The sequence below is a fragment of the Mastigoproctus giganteus genome, chromosome 3 (assembly GCF_048544385.1).
Source record: "Mastigoproctus giganteus isolate SK-2022 chromosome 3, ASM4854438v1, whole genome shotgun sequence".
NCBI lineage: Eukaryota > Metazoa > Arthropoda > Arachnida > Uropygi > Thelyphonidae > Mastigoproctus > Mastigoproctus giganteus.
In genome coordinates, this window is record NC_143577.1 from 81,345,903 (window position 1) to 81,364,266 (window position 18,364).

An 18,364-nucleotide genomic window follows, 5' to 3' on the forward strand; every position below is an offset into this window, starting at 1 on the left:
TATTGCTTCCTCTGCATCTAAAAAACTTGGTTTTGTCTTTCGCTCTCGGCGTTACTTTTCTTCCAAACAGCTGTTCACTCTGTATAAATCGCAAATCTGCCCTACCATGAAATATTGTCCCTACATTTGGGGCGGTGCCCCCCAAAACCTCTCTCAGGCTTCTTGATTCCATTCAGAAGAGGGCAGTTAGGTTAATTAATGACTCCTCTCTAACAGAGTCTCTCCACTCCCTGTCTCATAGACGTACTGTTTCTGCTGCATGCCTCTTCTACAGATACTTCCATGGGCACTGTTCTTCTGAATTGGCTTCTATTATTCCCGCTGTCTCTTTCAAACAGTCCAAACATGTGCCGCCACCAGCGAACATCCGTTTACTCTCCAACTTCAAAATCACTGAACCAACTTTTCATCCTCCTCATTTAATCATTCAACTGCCGATTTCTGGAACAACCTTCCTTCATACGTATTTTCTGAAAATTAGTCTACAGAAGTTCAAGTCCAATGTCAACAAATATCTTCTTTCGTCTTCTCAACCTCCAACTCAAGCACGGTACTAAGTACTATAGGTTCTAAAACCTCTCGTCTTTGGAGTTTTCATAAAAAAAAAAAAAGAAAGATGAATTGAGAGGTGGATAAGGGTTGAAGAGAATGGCAAAAGACAGGTAGATGTAGAGAAGTAGATGGGTGTGTGAATGGATAACAGTACTGCATATCCTAAGATGTACAATTGTGAGCAAAACTCTCATTTCTCGGAAGAAAACTCCTACACCTCTACATGAGATCGTCTACCCTCATCCTTAAATCTAAACAAAAATGAAGGAGAGAATAAAGGAAAATAAGATCATTATATGTCCTGGTCGTTCAGACACTGAAGGCAACATCATCATCCGAGAGCAGCAATGCAAGTGATTGTACTGAATTTGGTTGCACAGATCCCGGAATTAGTCTCTTGGGCGTTTAGTTGCCACGTATTTTTGTACGAAGAGCACTCCATGCATATATACCTTTGTTTTTGCTATTTAAATAGTGCATTAACTACTGAGAGCATATTGTGATTTGTCTGTATGAATAGGAGTTCACATTGAAAAAAAAAAAAAAAAACGATGGTGATTTGCATATTATGCAGGCTGAAAAATCCGAAACAACACACGGGGGAACACCCCTACTCCATCTGCCTGAGATCGTCTACCCACCCCTCCCCCTTAAAGAGGCCCTTAGAAATTCCTGAAGTTATCGAAGGATCTCGAACCAACGTCTGTCCAAACAAGTGACTAAACCACTGTACTCTCACGGAGGGTACCAGCCAGCATGTAGGGGAGAGTTTGTTGGACCACTAGCGAAGTTTAGCGATTCGGTTAGAGATTAGTTGAACGCCAAGCACCTTTACGACTTTAGTTTGAGACTGTCCTGTTGCACGAGCATTTCGCTGACGTCGATTTAAATCTATAGACTTCTATTTATGGGATAATTTGAAGACCGCCGCCTACACGACAGAACTAACTCGTCAACAGAACGATATTTCAAGATGGTTGACCATAGGTGCTGGCAAATTCAATGCAATTTCCGACCCACAAGATATTGAAATTAGAAGCGGACTTAACCGCCCTATAACGCATTAAGTATTCGCGTACTATAAGTATCTATTGCTTCATAGTCCATTTCCAACTATTAATCGTGTCTTGAACCCACAATAGTTTTGGGAAGTCCGCGTTTCTGCCTGTGACACTGATTGTGACCATTTCGATATCTTTGAGCGAATCAAAAATTGTTCTATGGGAAGTCAAGACAAATGTGCAAAAGGTCTCCCGATTTAAAGAAGTGTATAAATAAAAGTTGTCCCATGTTCTTTGGTTACAGAATTATTGATGCTGTTTCTTAAAAACTTCTTAAACACTGTATAGAATATATCAGTAAGAGTACCCAATACCTTTATACCTTGACGTAAAATGAAGTTCTAATTTTCACCATACCAGTTAACTTTCTTGCTATATTTACTTTTTATATTTGTAAAATGCTTTTGTCCTTTGTCAACAATCAACTCTACAATCACTCAGCAAGTATTTTGTTTGCCAATTTAGCAGTTTCTGAGAAAAAGGGTCTTTTAAGTAAGTTTTGATGTTTTCTTTTTATAATGAAACATTTTATTTATAAAAAAGAGAAATATCACTGGGATCTCTTAATATTTCACCTCTTTGGGATTCGCGGAACGATCCCCATAAAATTACCACACTTGAAGGCGATGATAACGGTCTTCATTCGAGGGAACGAACACGGGGAGAGGCCATTCAGGGACATTTTCGGTCACGTGGGCCAATGAGCTACGAGAGAGGGAGAAAAAGAGAGACTGCGTGCATTGGGACAGCTTGGGATCTCGTGATTGTTGGTAGAATACATCAACAAACTGTTCCGGATCGTAGTGGAGTAGTTCTGCAAGGATTGTAAGGTACGTTTTCTGTTTTTCTCTGTAGTTGCATTGCAAATATGTGTTGTGCCCTCGTTTAAAAGAGAGTATGTCGAATTGCGTTAGGCTTAGCACTTTTTAAGTTCCAGCAGTAATTTACTTTTTCCAATTACTTCTGTTAAAACTTTTTCGGGACGACAGCTAAAGAAAAAGATTGGGAGAGAAGGCAACTTGGGTCAACTATGTTTGCAATGAAATGTTTCGTGCATCTGCGAGGCAGACGATCTGATGTCATTAAGGTAAATAAATGCAGTTTTAATCTAATACTAGAAAACAGTGTAATTCGTACCATGTATGCTTGAAGCTCATCCTACAAGAAATATCAGTAAAGTATTGGTACACCTAAAAACCTCACTTCTCGTGCACAGCAAGTATTTTCTGTTTTTTATAGTTGCAAATGCTGATAGTATCATTTGATATTTTCTAACAAGAAGCCTCTTGAAGGTAAAACACCGAAATTTTATTCGGACCACTTAAAACATTATGAAGTCAATGAGAGTATTGACGGCTGATTTACCTGAAGAGTGCCTTGCACTAAATGGTCCAAATTAAAGATCTGAAAGGTACATCGCTTTCAAAATCCGTGATGATTAACCAGAGAGAAAGTTTCGTTTTGTTTGTTTTTTATAGGGTTTTAGGCATATTAGCGAATTAGGCTGTATATGTTGTCCGTAAATTTAGTGTGTTCTGTGGTCGATCTGTTGTTTGCTGGGCGAGAAGACATGCTACCCTCGCCTCGGACCAACTAATTCAGCCGCTTTCCAAAAAGGCACATAAAAATTTCTCAAGACACCGACGTGATTCGAACTCAGGTCTTTTCCACCCTGCGTGGGGAGGACGGCGATTCTACCAAGTATGCTCTGTGAGAAGTATGCCAAAGAGAAGGGTACTAGCCAGCGTTACCGACTTTCTGTAACCCAGTAACAGAGGTTAGCATGCTTTACGCTGCAGTTCAGTTAACAGTAATAAAACTGGTCATCAACTGAGCAAATTCCTTTCATTCCAATCACCATAAAACTTGACCAGCTCGAAGCAGAAAATAGCAAACTAGCTACCATTGAACCATGGATTTATGCATGCCTTCCCCGACAGTGATTTGTAGCTTCTAGACGTCTTCTTGTTCCAATAAATAACATAAATTTGATAAAACTTATGTTACGTGCACGTTTAGCACTTTGGTTAAGCACCAAAGCAAATAAGGCTATGTCTGTATTTGTGTCTGTTCTTCGGTCGGTTTTTGCTATTTTCTGGACGAAAAAACTCAAGTTTCGGAGAGAAGAACCATGCCTGACACTGACCAACTCAGACGAGGTCCGAAAAAAAAAAAAAGACCATAAAAATTTCTCACATCATTGATGGAATTGGAACTAGGCGGTTTTACTCCTGGAGTAGGAGGACGGTGATTATATCCTTTGTACCACCGCGAAGGCTTCTCTCATGTTAAACTCCTTAAACTTCTCAAAAAATTGCAGCCATTATCAACCCACTGCAGGATGGAAGCCTCCTCAACAATTCATGCTGAGGGAAATGGACCATAATCTGCCACGCTGGTCCGGTGCGGGTTGGCAGATCGACCGTATTTTAGCAGTCAGGGGCTTGAACCCCGGTCTACTCAAAGAGCGGGTGCTACTGCACTCCTGCTCCTGACCACTTGGCTAAGTTGACATGAATCAATCAACAATATACGAGTGCTGTAAATGGAATAATACCACAGATATCAATAACTTATTGGATCAGAAAGAATCTAGTCTGTAAATGCAATGACTATATTCGGTGTTTTGCATTTCTACAAACACTCTTTCGCGAAGAATAATTTCTTTGATATAGAAATGGCAAAGAAATTAAGTGTGTTTGTAATAAATTGAAATTTAGACACACCGTTCCATGATGAGAAGGAATTCAAATCGAAAACACTGATGATGCAAGTTTTGATAATAGGAGTTTAAAACTCTTCTAGCTTGATCAAATAATTAGATAGATTTTCTTAAAACGTCATTTATATGTATTGGGACAAATATTCCCCTAACCCCCTCACGAACACAAATGTCATCAGTATGTATATTGCTAGTTGGATTGCTATTTAGACACAAAATTAAAAGAAAAATTGGCTATAACTTTTCGTATTACCCAATTCTTTCGCAAGTAGGCGCGCACACACGTTTGTGTCTTTTTTCATGTCTAAATGAGTATGAACGTATATATGCGTTTCAATAGCTAATGATGAAAAAGGGGGAAAAGCCTAAAATAAAGTTACGTTGAAAATCGAAAATCACTGGGGAGGGGGGTGGAATTAGATGTTATTGTACTATATAAAATAAATAAAACTCCGGGACCACGACAGAGATAATATAAGAAACAGCACCGTATTTAGCAGTCATACGAGCTTAAACCACATGTATTTATATACTATCGAGCCTGACCACTCGGTTATTGCCTTTGCGTAATGTACCCTTGTTACTATATCCAGGGATTTGCCCTCTAAAAATCCAGAGAGATATATACTTAAAACAAATTTTATGAAAATAAACTTACTTGTAAGGCTTATAAATAAAGTTAGATTTCAGTATATTTCTAAGAGAATTGAAGGTACATCTCCTGAGATGTTGCACATTTAGCATAAAATATTTTCTTAATCAGATGCAGAGGAAATGTTAATTTTAGGATGCATCGAACAGAACTAAGAGGTTGTAAATATTTTAAACCACTGGTTTTATGGCAGTTGTAACGTTTTCCATAGTTTATATTTTGCTATGAAAACCGACAAATGTTGTGGATAACTGAGATGTGACTAAACTGCTACTACTGGGTGAGGGGAAGAACTGATACCTACAAGTTACATTCCTTAGGTGAAAAGGAAACGATGATTTGAAACAAATTCAGTTTTTGTTGTAAAAAAGGAACACTGAAAGGGATTACATCAAGGGGGAACTTTCTCATTTTCTGTATTTAAATTATCCATATAATACCGCACAAAATAATTGGGTTACAGATCATAATGTAAGAGAGAGCACCACTGCAGAAGAGGGTGGGAAAATGCTTAGGATTCTTAAATACCGCAACGAGATTTTAGAACGCGTGCGCACAAATTCTCGAATTCAGACCGCTTAAATAAAAAAGGGGTAAAACTGGTAATGTACATAATCATGGTAAAGTAAGGATATTTCTGATACCACTGAGTGTACGTAACGCCTTTAAGTGGTTGGCAATGTTCCTTTCACCTGTGTGCTTCTAACACTATGTTTTATTAATAACTTGCTGGAAAGAACGTACATACCTATATCAGAATTAATCGGTAGTATCTCTTGGTTTGCGCAAGATGGGAGGTTCTCAGAGTTCATTAGAGAGCCACTGAGCAGAGTGCGACCACTTTTCTGTCCAATCAGAAGATTACTTCTGTCAATGTTCCTCTCCAACTTCATGAAAAATTGATGTGGACCTTTTCAATTTCCCCCCCACCCCTCCTTCCCAGAACATAAATAGAAAATAACTTCGGCAATGGAAGTCAAGAGGCTCCCCTTGGTCTTTAACGTGTCCCCTAGTCATGACTTATAAAAGGAATCGCGCCATTCCTTCTTTACTTCACATCCGCTGGTTCTTCGTGGGTTGCGGACGCTAACATCGGAGTCTTTAAGGGTTTCTTTTTCATTTCTTAACAGGTGAGGTTTGTTTTTGTTAAACCGTTTTAAATGGCAACATTGATTCCTCCCACGATGTTAAAAGAATCCATTTATAGAATCTTCAGTTGATTTTTTTTTTTTTTTTTCCTGTCTCAGTATGTATAATTGGCTTGAATTTTATAGTAAATATATTTTTCAAGAATATATATTATAAGTTACCTTATAATACCGAGAAATAAATTAATATTTTGGTTTTATGGGCAACATAACAGAAATATTTTAATATTCCTAAAATTACATCATTTTTGAATTTTGAAGATAAATTTCTAACGATTCAGATCCTAGAATTTAATACTGAAGCTGCTGTAATAATGTTGAAGTCAATTTTGAAATTGCTGCTATAGGGTTGAACACTTAAAATTCGAACTTTCCTTCATTGCTTTACTTAAAAAATACAAACTTCTGATTAACGATTGATATAAACTTAGAATTTATCAGAGGATCTTGATACATTCCTACTGAAAGCGTACGTGTGTGTGTTAAGCGCCAAAGCAACTAAGGCTATGGAGCGTCAGTATATTACATCTGTAAGTTTTATGTATTCTGTGGTCGATTTGCCTTTATGCGGAATGAAAAACTAGAGTTTTCGGGATGAAAAAACAAAACACGAAACTCTTTTGAAACAGAAGAACTTAGTCACTTTACTAAAACGCCCATAAAAATTCTTCGTATCATTCAAAGAATTCGAATCAGAACATTTTCCAGCCTGCTTGGGGAGGACTGTGACTATATCCACAATGCTACATGCGAAGGCCTACTGAAATCAGAAAAATATTGTTTACTGGTTATAAGGAATTTCTTTTTCTAGAATTAGTTGAACTCGATGACCATCTGTGAGTTTGCTATTAAGTACAGGCTGAAAGACGAGATTTCGTATTCAAAAGGAATGTTTTAAGAGAGCTATTCAGCGAAGGAGTTTGAATCAATATTCTAATAATATTTATAAATATTACCTTAAACTACGAGAACAGAAGATCAGTTCATTCTTAACCGTTTCTTTCTTTCCATTACTACTCCTGTTATTTCGATATAACATTTGGAATGGTCTGGTTCGATTTCTAGTGCATAGAAGGAACCGTATAACTTTTTTAAAATCAAAATTAATTAAACAGTAATCAATTCTATACGATAAACAATGTACTTTAACAGCCCAGAAAAACTGTAATTGCTAAGACGCGAGTAACTTTTATGGGCTTTTTTCACTACGTGGCTGAATTAGTCGGTACAGGCGAGGGTTGCATGTTCTTTCATCCAATGGAAACTGGAATGTTTTAACGAATAAACCAACCGAAGAATACAGGCAATTATAGACACAATATACTGACTCTTCATAGCCGAAGTTGCTTTGGCGCTTAGCACACCACGCACATACGCACCTGAAATGCAAAAAATGCGACCAACATGCAACTTCTCCCAGTGGGAGAAATCGCATGTTCTTCTTGCTTAACTAAATTCTTTTTATGCGATTTTATTTTGTTACTAGCTAGAAAACTCTAAATTTGATAGTAAGTGCAAAACAGACCATTTATAGGTCTAGTCGAGAAAGATTCCTCATGAGATTTTTTTAGTTAATTCAAGTCAGCAGTGACTGTAACTGGCTAAGTTTTAAGTCCAAATAGAGAATTGGCGAAATTCTTGCAGAAGTGTAGAATTTTTTTCCGTATTTAGACAAACCGATCTTAAAATATATTTTAGTATTCTTAAAAAGCAAAAAAGCTGACTGTGGAAACAGTTAATAAACTGAAATAATGGTAGGATCAACACCCATCAGAAAAACAGTTTACAGAATGGATTGCTCAGCTATCCGTATGACGAAGCTGCCTCCCAGCAATGCACCTCAGTGCCTATCCTGTGCATTGAGTTTCGTTGTTGGTGAATATAATATAATATATTCATCAACAACGAAACTCAATACTGGTAGCGTTACAGTATTGCCTTGCTTTACGTAGTTTGGACTTGTTCCACTGGTTGTCATCGATGAAATCATGAATGCATGTGTTTATTATAATATTGGCAGTCCTACTTTGCTCGTATTATGGGCAATTCCTTGGACAGGAGCAATATTTGTATTGGCCTGAAAATGCTTCTTGTCATAAACTGCGGTATGTAGGTATTTCAAAGGGGTTTTGAGGTGAACAATGTGGGGAACCTTTCATTTTAAACCCAGAATTGAATACCTTTGGGATGTTTTATAACTGAGTACAGAACAAGGCGTCCTAGTTTAAGCACAGTCGCAGCCATATGGGAAGAGGTGGGCTATTTTGTTATTATGTACACTTTTTTTTCGTGGTCTGAAATCATCTAGTTTTAGGTTTAATCATTTAGTGGCAAAGCAATGCAAACACCAGCGACTAAAGAACTAATCGAGTTCTAAAGCAGTCGTATTACTACTCAGGTACTGAGATGGTGTTCTTGTTAACTCTGCATATTGTGGCATCTGTGGGATGAGATCATTCATCTTTTCCAATGATACTGCCATTTATCTCTTCCTACCACAAACAATGCCAGTGAATTCCTAAAATCACAATGATTCGGCTTGATATTTTTTTAGCACTCACCATGTTATTCTACCAATTAGGTTGGAGGATTTATATAAACTGGCACTGACGATCTTCCTCACATTTCTAACTGCTGCTCAAGAAGTTTTTATATGTAAAGTCAATTGATTTGGGAGGCACAATATGGCCTATGCAGCCCTTGCGCCAGAAAACACAACTTACATTTTAATTCCGTATGTATTTTTCTCCGCATTATACAAATACATTTTAATCAACTTTTATTGTGCAATAATTCTTAGGTGTAATTTTTTTTTTCATTTTCAATTCTACCAAGGTTCGTCACTTGTGCGTGACCTATTTAACTCCGGCCACTGCAAAATTATATTCAACTTATACACAGTGACCAAGTTACCACCCCTAACCATCGGGGAGGTGGGTCATTACTATCTGCCATAGAAGCAGTTTTAAAAACATACTATTTACAATATATTAACGACCCTCAAGTCGCTGGATAATAAGAGTGCGCCTCTACTTCCGGCCTTTTCAACAACCACAACATCTCAATCCTGAACTCCTGTTCCAAAACTCTTCACGCATCAAACTCAAATCAAATGTATAAATATTAAACTTTAACTAACCCAATATAAATAAAACTCGTAAAACGTATAAACACGTGGTATACGCTATTTACAAAATTCTTGGTGTCAATCGAAGTACTAGTGAATTTTATGTGAAATTGTTTAGATAGTAAATAACTCAATGTTGAATTCTCACTGATTCAAAAGATAATGCTCCACATTCTAATGAAAATGTTTTGATTTCAGTTAAAATCAGAGTCCCAATGAATAACCCAGATCTGTACGCAAAGTCTAACCCTTTCCAAATCCGGGACTCCAAGATGGTTCTGCAGGCTTACGGTCCGGCAGTTAGCGAGGGCGAAGACACCGACATGGTCCTCGACATTGGATGTGGTGCTGGGAATATTACTTACAACATCCTTGCTCCAGCTTGTCAGCGGTATCATAACCTAGTTGGCGTAGACCTATCCGAAGAAATGGTCAACTTCGCTCGCCAACATTACTCGGATAACAAAATCAGCTACGAGGTTCTAGATATTTCTGGAGACGTTCAAAAGTTTCGAAATAAATGGGGAAGGTTCTCCAAAATCTACTCCTTCTACTGCTTGCATTGGATCAAAAACCAAGCCGCTGTACTCAGTAACATATCCGACTTGCTAACTACTGGTGGAGAATGCCTTCTAATGTTCGTTGCACAATGCCCGGTATTTGAGATGCACGAAAAAATGGCTACTTCTCTGAAGTGGAAAGAATACATGGAGGTGAGTAAACTTTTTTAAAGAGACATAAATGCCACTTTTCACTTAGTTAGGTGATAACCTGACTAATATATCTAGCGTATTTACTGTAATTATTATATTCCTTAATTACCAGTTTAAGAAGTAACCTAAATTAACGTAGTTAAAGGCTAGGTTAGTTGCATTGATTACCGTGAGTAAAGATTCCTCTATACGCACTGGTTTCAGTATGAAGTGATCGATATTGTTACTGCGGGTTTTCTGATATTTCGTAATCAAGAAGGGAGTTTGGTTATCATAATCTTGCAATCTAATGATCAATATTATGAATTTGGCTTCTTGGTTTAAATCTTTCGTTCTTTCCTTTATCAAGAAGGATATTTTGAGGGAGGAAAAACCTGATCCTAGTATTAGTATATGGTATTAGTGCGGTTTATTTTAACTGAAGACAGGAAGTGGAAGTTATTTCGGAAATCCTATGAAGTGGATGCCCTTTCCTTCGACCCTTGGGTAGTCGAACACTAAACAGCTCTAAATTTCGTTTTATAAACAAGTAGACATTACGGCTAATTTATCTGATGTCTATTTGGATTTAAGGTGAGATAAATGGAGTGTCTTCCATGTCCTGAAACTGAATAGTTGAGTACTAAGCAGAAACAGAAAAGTGCTTTCTGGGCTGTAGCAGAAATTGAATCGCTATCCCATCCTGCTTAACATGCGATGTTCATACTAAACTTCTGCTGCATAGCACCCATCTTAAGGAGGTGCGTAAAGACTTAATGGAATAGTCTCCAATCCATTCTCTTCTGAGATTGTCGTATATTGTCCGTTCAGTGTGCACACGAGATTGGATGTTTGCTGGCTGAAGATACAGGAATAACTCCGAAAAAAGCTTTGCTCCTTCTTCCACCTGAGGAATGCTACCTTCAGCTTTCACTGAAGAGACTAAGATTTCCATAGCCTTCGACGGAAATAACTCAGACTCCTTCAAGCGACGAAACCACTATACTCTCAAGGAGGCATCGCACGCTGGGTTACATCAAATAGAGGATTGGATGTTTTCTGGTTCAAAGCTAATTGTCTCATTTGCCGTAGCTGTCCTGTTCCTAGCCGGCGGTTAATAAGTAACTTTATCCATAATGAACAGTCTCTCTGTAAAATAAAAAGCTTATTGAACTTTCCCTCACATGCACGAATTTTAACGACTTTCCGACATACTTATTTTCCTCTAAGCGTACTTTTACAAGTAGTTTCTGGTAAGGTCATTCCATTTGTGTTATCTGATCAGAGTTTTGCTTTATATCGTATTTCAAAAGGAACAACAGTTGCATTTTATAACTCAGATGGCAAACATCTATAAATTAAAGTATATGCGTGTAATGAATGTCCTAATAGATCACTGCAAACATTTAACTTGTACATCTTGCCATATTTTTAAATATCTGTAGTAAATATAATCGGGTGAAATAGTAATGGCAAAATAAGGTCTCGGGACCAAATGCAGACCTTGAACGTATTTCAAGGTTAGTATTCCACCGGTTTAATAGCGCTGCAAATTGGTGCTTGTGACTTGTTATAAAATGATCTAGGAAAATTGGTTTCCCTCATCTTGCATCCTCGTGTGGCCTCTCCGTCATCAGCTGACTGTTTAGTAAAAAGCACCTAGAACAACTCGTCTCCCCTCTCCCTTTTAAGGCCCCCTTCCCTCTACTCTCTCTTGTCTCGCACTATTTGACAAGGCTCGCTTCTCCACATGTATTTTTACAGTTTCAGCGTGGTGTTGACGTTTACGGTATGCTTCTAACCTTGAAGGTCCCAAACGATGCAATAATAAAAAGAAGTTTAGCTTCAAAAGGGAACAGAAGAACTTTGAAACGAACCAAATAATTTTGTTTTGTTTGAAATTTTAAAATTCCTAATTAAGATTTCAAATACAACAAGAATTCTTAATCCTGACTTGAGTTACAGGCAATTATTGCATTTTCAAAGCAATAATTGCAAAGCAAAGCGCGATAAAATGAGGTAATTTACAGGATGAACCATAACTAAGGACTATTTTGTTAATATTAAAATAGCTATTGCGAATAGTTAATTACTTCGACGTCAAAAAACAAAGCTTAAAGTCGAAGCCCGGCAAATGCAGTGGTTTTCTCTCCCGGAAACTGTTTTTTCGTCCAGCAAATCGACCAAAGAACACATGCAATTTACAGATATGTTATATAACGCAGACAGCCAAGGGAATGACTTCATTGCGATGCGATTTACTTTCTTTTCCTCAGGCTTGACAAGATGATCATCCATTAATTTGGGGGAATTAAATTTGAATCTACAAAAGTTACACCATCGAAAACACCACTCATAATAATCAACACCTTTGACAGTTATTCAATCCCAACTGTTCTTTTTAACACTCGGAGTAGATGTAATGTTTGCTGTTGCAAATATTTTTGTTTCATTAAGTTCCGCTGTAATAAAATCTAAAGCAATGTTGCCACTCTTTCTTCTATTGCAATTGAATATGCACTGCGAGTATGGAATACCTTTTTTTTTTTTTTTTTCAGATAAACTTTGTACCAACAACCAAACCACGTAAACTGACATAGCAGTTTTCTTTAAGTTTGAACTGTAGACTCGAGGATAAATACTGAGCGAAAGTTTTTCCACAGTTCTCTCCAGATACATCCATCCACCTCAATCTCGAACAGCTCTCACTAGACTTCCCAATTCTGAAGAAGACTGCCTTCTTACACCACAGATGAAATTGACCTTTAGAAGAATTGTTTTTTGATGTTGAATTTTAGTAGCATGAAAAACTGAGGCCCTATAATCATTCGATCATCAACGGGAGTTTAACTCGGATCGCTCCAAATGACGGACAAGTGGCAAAGCTAATATATAGGATCCAGTCACATTATTATGACCACCTACCTAGTATACAGAATATGCGGATTTCGCAACATGCCCGCAGCCAGGCGCCGTGGGAGGGACTCAATAAATCCGCAGAAGGTTGCTACGGGTATCTGTAACCATGCAGACTGCATTGCACCCCGGAGTTCTTGTAGGTTCCTTGGTGAAGGATCCATCTTAATCTGATGTGTCGATCGAGGTGGTCTCAGATTTTCAATTGGGTTAAGATCCGAGGAATGCGGTGGCCAAGGGAGTAGCTTCAAGTCTTCATCGTGCTCCTCAAACCACTCACGGTCAATTCTGGCGACATGGCATGGTGCATTGTCTTGCTGATAGATACCATCTCCTCCAGGGAACACGGTCAACGTGTACGGGTGTATCTAATCGGCAACGATCGATAGGTAACCATTTGCAATCAGGGTGCCCTCCAGAGATATCAGCGGACCCAAGCCATGCCATGAAAACATTCCCCTGACCATAACACCGCCCCCCACCAGCTTGCCTTCTGCCAACAGTCGTGTCCGGGTAAGAAGTCTCCATTCTCAAATTAAACTACTTGTTCTTATAATCTCATTAAAAGTTACATCAGGAATAAACCTCCACAGCTGTGACCAGGAGATTTATTCCTGATGTAACTTTTAATGTAGGTTATAAGAAGAACAAGTGGTTTAATTTGAGAATGGAGACTTACTTATTAACCGGTCACGGATCCTTGAAGGGCAAGTTGTGCGAGCTAAGAATAAAGTCTGACCCGCGTTGTGTTTTTCAGGCTTTAGAGACTTGGGACCATGTGTTATTTGATTGTTCGGTTTACGATCAGATGAGAATTAATCTTGTAAATGTGGTGGTTGATTTATGCAGAGGTAATGAACATAAATTGTTATATAGGTTTCAGCATTTTCAGACATTTCAGGAGTTTTTCAGAAGAGGAGTCAGCTTAATGTTCTGATTGACAGTGATTAAATTTATTTTTTTATTTTATCTATGCTGTCTCAGCCTTGTTTTTTTTTTTAAGCTGGCATCTTATATTGCTAAGATGCGGGATTATGGCTGAATCAGTCTAGATAAGTTTTTTTTTTTTTGCAGGCAGTGGGAAGGTTTTTTTTTTTAATATTTTATTTATTTATTTATTTTTTTTTTTTTTTGCTGGCATCACGAACTGATGATGCGGGATTTACTCCTGACTGCTTGCTTTTTTGTTTGGTTGTTTGTATTCCTGGTATGGGCAGCCAGGATTCGTGGGTGACACCTATCTGGCATTTCATCAGATGGCTGTAGAGGACAGGAATAGTTGATCCAGACTTGGCTCTAGGGATGGGCACCGGCAGGCAATCGCCAATTTGGTGTTTGCTCCACGGTGGCAGAGTGACTTGTTTTTTGCTATTGGTAGATGTTCTGCTGGATACTGATTATACGGTGGAGGTGGACTTTAAGACTAGGTGTCACCTTACATACATCAATATACTATGTCTTTTCTCGGAGGTTTCACTCCTAATACGCCACCGTCCATCCACTCGGTGGAGCAGAAACCGTGACTCATCGGAGAAGTCCACCCGTTGCCACTCGGCCGGGGTCCAGTGTCGGTATTGCCGTGCAAACTGACGGCGTTGTTTGTGATGAACGGCTGTCAGCATAGGTGCTGTCACCATGCGTCTGCTCCGTAGCTCAATGCGCAACAGGGTTCGCTGCACTGTCGTGTTGGAGACCTTTTTGGTGGCCTCACGGCTCATTTGAGCAATAGTAGTACGCCGATCGGTCCTGACCAACCGTTTCAGCCAACGTTCACCTCTGGGATCAATGGCGCATGGGGCTCCACAACTGGCACGTCGGGTGGTCAAAGTTGTCCCATTCGTCCAGTCTTGATACACTTTCACCACTGCAGCATGTGAGCATTTAACAAAATCCGCTGTTTCGGAAATGCTGGCACCCCTGGCCCAATAGCCGATGATCATGCCTTTTTCCAGGTCTGATAGTTCGCGTGCTTTGCCCATGACAGAAGCTGTTACTGTGTTCACTGATGCTAAACATCAAGCCTTATATGCTTACGGTGTGTGAACTTGAGACGTGCGCTCTATGATTTGCTAGGCGTGTGCGATGTCTGCATCGTGGGGGGGGGGGGGTCATAATATCTGACTGGACTCTGTACTGTCCTCTGTGACAGTACAGTGGCTCTGAAAACCTATTTTTCTTTTCCCATGGACTCCGACGTCCATGTGCTGATATTGAATGAGGATGCAGCATTTTTGGTTTCTTTAAAATGAAACCAAATTCTCTGATGTTACGCGATTCGTTAGAGCGGATTCAACGACGCTGACATATCCATGATCTCATGGTGATAAAGTAACGAATTTCTGCAAATTACGCGTCTTCTGCTTTTGCCCTAGATTAAAACTAGCTCCAAGTATTTGGACTGAGAAGAATTATCTGAGAAATGTTAAGCAACTTCTGTTTAGAAAGCCTCAAATTCCTTCGGCTTTCTGGGAGTCGCGTTTCTGAATGGTCGATTTTTTTCTGCCTCCCCCCCCCCCCGAGTCCTTTGGAATACAACTACAAGCAGCCAAAATGACTAATCAGTCACTTTATTAATTAATTTATTATTGAACCACTCAACTATTTTCTTTAACTGTTGTTCATCGCTACAGACTTTTGGTTTTGGTTTTTCCTTATGTAAAAAGACGAACTGAATTCAAACAAAATATCTTTTATTATTATTTTTTTTTTACCTCACATCAGGACGTCGACAACTTCGTACCGATAACGCAACACTCCTTGCAGCCAGCATTCGAATTTTCAAAAGTTATGGAAGAGAACAATCTTAAAGTGGAAGTGTGCGAGACAATCGACCTTGGGTTCACCTTCCCCAGTGTAGATATCCTAAAAGGTAAATATCAATATTTGCTTAATAAGTTTCTTTATTGCTCTCAAAGCTCGGTTTCTTATCACCGGTTCGCCTTACAATCTATGCGACTATTAATACTTCCAAAAGTTGAAAGAAACATCGGCATCATTTTGAAGCAGGACAGTTAGTCAGTCCAAGAAACTGAAATCCGGATTCTTTTAGAAAACACTACTGTAAGAAGTTAACCGAATTTTCCCATTCAGCTAATTTGACAGAAGTAAAGACAACACTAAGTATGCTCAACCAATTTGTCTTTTTTATGTAAAACTGCTTTTAGAGGAAATTTTACATTTAAAAATGATCTGCAGCTGTTCTTGTGAGTTCCACTAATGAAGAGAACAGTTTTGGCCTTTCCTTAATTCTGAATTATAATTAATCCTAAATATCTTCATTTTGATGTCTGAATTTCGTGCTGGCCACTGCAATGTTTCGATGCTATTCTCTTCTCTTCAAAGAATGTGTTCACAATCCTTGGCCTTGGCGACATGCAGTGTTGGCTGATATAAGGGCAGCTTCCGTAAACCTCCCTCAATACAGAATGCATGTAATTGTCCGGAACATCAATGTAAGACTGGTTCGACTAATTCATGGTTCCACGCTAAATGATGAATTAAGTCCACTGAGGGCAGTGAACTAAATTCACCAAGAGGAACACTCCAAGACCTTGACACATCTTGTTTTGGGAGAATACCCGGTTAGTAAGCCTTTTCGAGATGTCCTTTGTACCTAAACACATCCATCGAACTGGAATGTCGTTTCTTAGGCTTGGTATCACCTCTGGATTTCCACTTCAATACTTTACCGACTGCTCAGTAGCACGCATAGTCAGTTCTTCAACATTAGATAGAATTATCATCCTCTATCTCCCCTAAACTGTTATTGCTTTCCGTGCATTCATCATTTGGCGTACACATTTGAAATGAGTTCCAGGATAATTGCTGATCACCATTTATAAGCAAATATATAAGTATGTGTATACTGTACTTGGTAGTTTCAATTTCCTGCAAACCTTCAAGGTAGGTTTTTTCCTCTCTCCGCCATTCATATGAATTTCATAAAGTTGTTGAAAGTCATGAAAACGCCTCCAGAAAACATTTTCTGGATTACCCGTCAGTTTTGTCAAGATCGTTCGAATGTCAACGTTGATGGCCTCATTTCTTGTTCAATTGGGGAAGGCATATTTTGTAGAGTATGTGGTAAAATACAAGTTGTTTTTCTGCCAAAAACCATTAAACTGTTTTTAGAATTTATTTAATTCTTTGAAATGGCATGTTCGAAAAAGCCACATCATTTAAGGGGTTGAAACTTCATCCGTTGAACTATTTACAGATAACTTTCGCCCATTTAGATTTACATCAGTCCACCAACAAAATCTGTTCATGCCTCATTTTTTTTGGGTAAAATAAAACGCACACTGAACATTGTTTACTTTCAAAGGCTGAAGAGGAACTGCTTTCGGGGGTATTGTATGGGTGGGTACCCCTTTAGTGAGTTTTTCAACAAGTTAGATCTCCGTATTATGATGACCAGCCGTGAGGCAAAACTTAATGCTCCCTCATCTGCACATGAACTGGTTAGGACGATATGATGCAAAGGCAATGGTGGTGTCTTTTACAGACATTATATACCTTGGGCTATATTGCGCGGTATATTATATAATATACCTCGCAATATAGCCCAAGTTGCTGATACACCTAAAACCCTACAACAATAAATATTAAATTTTAGTTTTTTTTTAATTTTTTTTTTTGGAATAAAGTACATTTTAAACTGTTGTGTATTTTTGTAGATGCCTTGTGTGCTGTTTCTCCTTTCGTGGATCGCATACCTCTGAGCTTAAGAGACGACTACGTGGATGACTGCCTGACAACCTTGGCCAAAATAAAAGGAGAAGGTCGCAGTAACGAAAATACAACACACAATACCTTCGATTACAAACTCCTCGTGGCCCACGGAAAGAAATGCTGATTGTCGAACCTGCAGAGCGCCAGCTGTGGATACGTGACATTTCGGAATATCTGCTTTGATCGAGGATGACAAATTCCGATCTGTTTTTATTCAGGACGCTTGCTTATTGCAAGAAAGTTTTTTAAATCACGTATGAAATTATAAACACTTTTTTAAATAAAGTCATTTTGCCAAAGGCACGACACGGAAATTAATTTCTTTCATTTTCCACTGGATCACCATCGTGACAGACATTTGAATTCCCAATTTAAAACAACATGGGTCACAATTTCTGTAGCGCGAAATGAACTGTCATTTGTTGACTAAGAATGAACATGTTCACACGTATGACGATAATTTTGTAGATGGAAAACTTCCTTTTCTGTCCTCAATTACTGAATGTAATTGAGGACAGATTTTAACCACTTTAATGTAACAGTTCAATTTCGTGTGCTCTCTTTTGACCAAACAAGTTTGAATTCTGAAGGTGAGGGAGGGTCCATCCATGTTGCGTTGATTATTGGATGCATTTGGACAACTGTATTTTTAACGAATCATGTAAGAGTCATAGCAGTGTCACGCAAACCTTTTTGGTCAAGGAGCCCTTTCAGTTAACTTTATTGACGGATCCTTAAAGTAAAATATCATTTTGATTTATTG

The 18,364-nt window shown here is 38.5% G+C and overlaps 1 protein-coding gene across 1 annotated transcript; it reads left to right on the forward strand.

Annotated features, from left to right (window-relative positions):
- The first annotated feature begins 9,463 nt into the window (after positions 1–9,463).
- On the forward strand, positions 9,464–17,842 carry LOC150088113 (juvenile hormone acid O-methyltransferase-like). Its single transcript, XM_090370576.1, has 3 exons — positions 9,464–9,975; positions 15,592–15,739; positions 17,547–17,842. The coding sequence occupies exons 1-3, from the start codon at positions 9,478–9,480 to the stop codon at positions 17,723–17,725; spliced, it is 825 nt and encodes a 274-aa protein (XP_090226702.1). The 5' UTR covers positions 9,464–9,477; the 3' UTR covers positions 17,726–17,842.
- The last annotated feature ends 522 nt before the right edge of the window (positions 17,843–18,364 follow it).

Coding starts and splice junctions, on each gene's coding strand:
- LOC150088113 (XM_090370576.1), top strand. CDS start 9,478: ATGAATAACCCAGATCTGTACGCAAAGTCTAACCCTTTCCAAATCCGG. Junction 9,976..15,591: donor AGTGGAAAGAATACATGGAG/GTGAGTAAACTT, acceptor ACCTCACATCAG/GACGTCGACAACTTCGTACC. Junction 15,740..17,546: donor CAGTGTAGATATCCTAAAAG/GTAAATATCAAT, acceptor GTATTTTTGTAG/ATGCCTTGTGTGCTGTTTCT.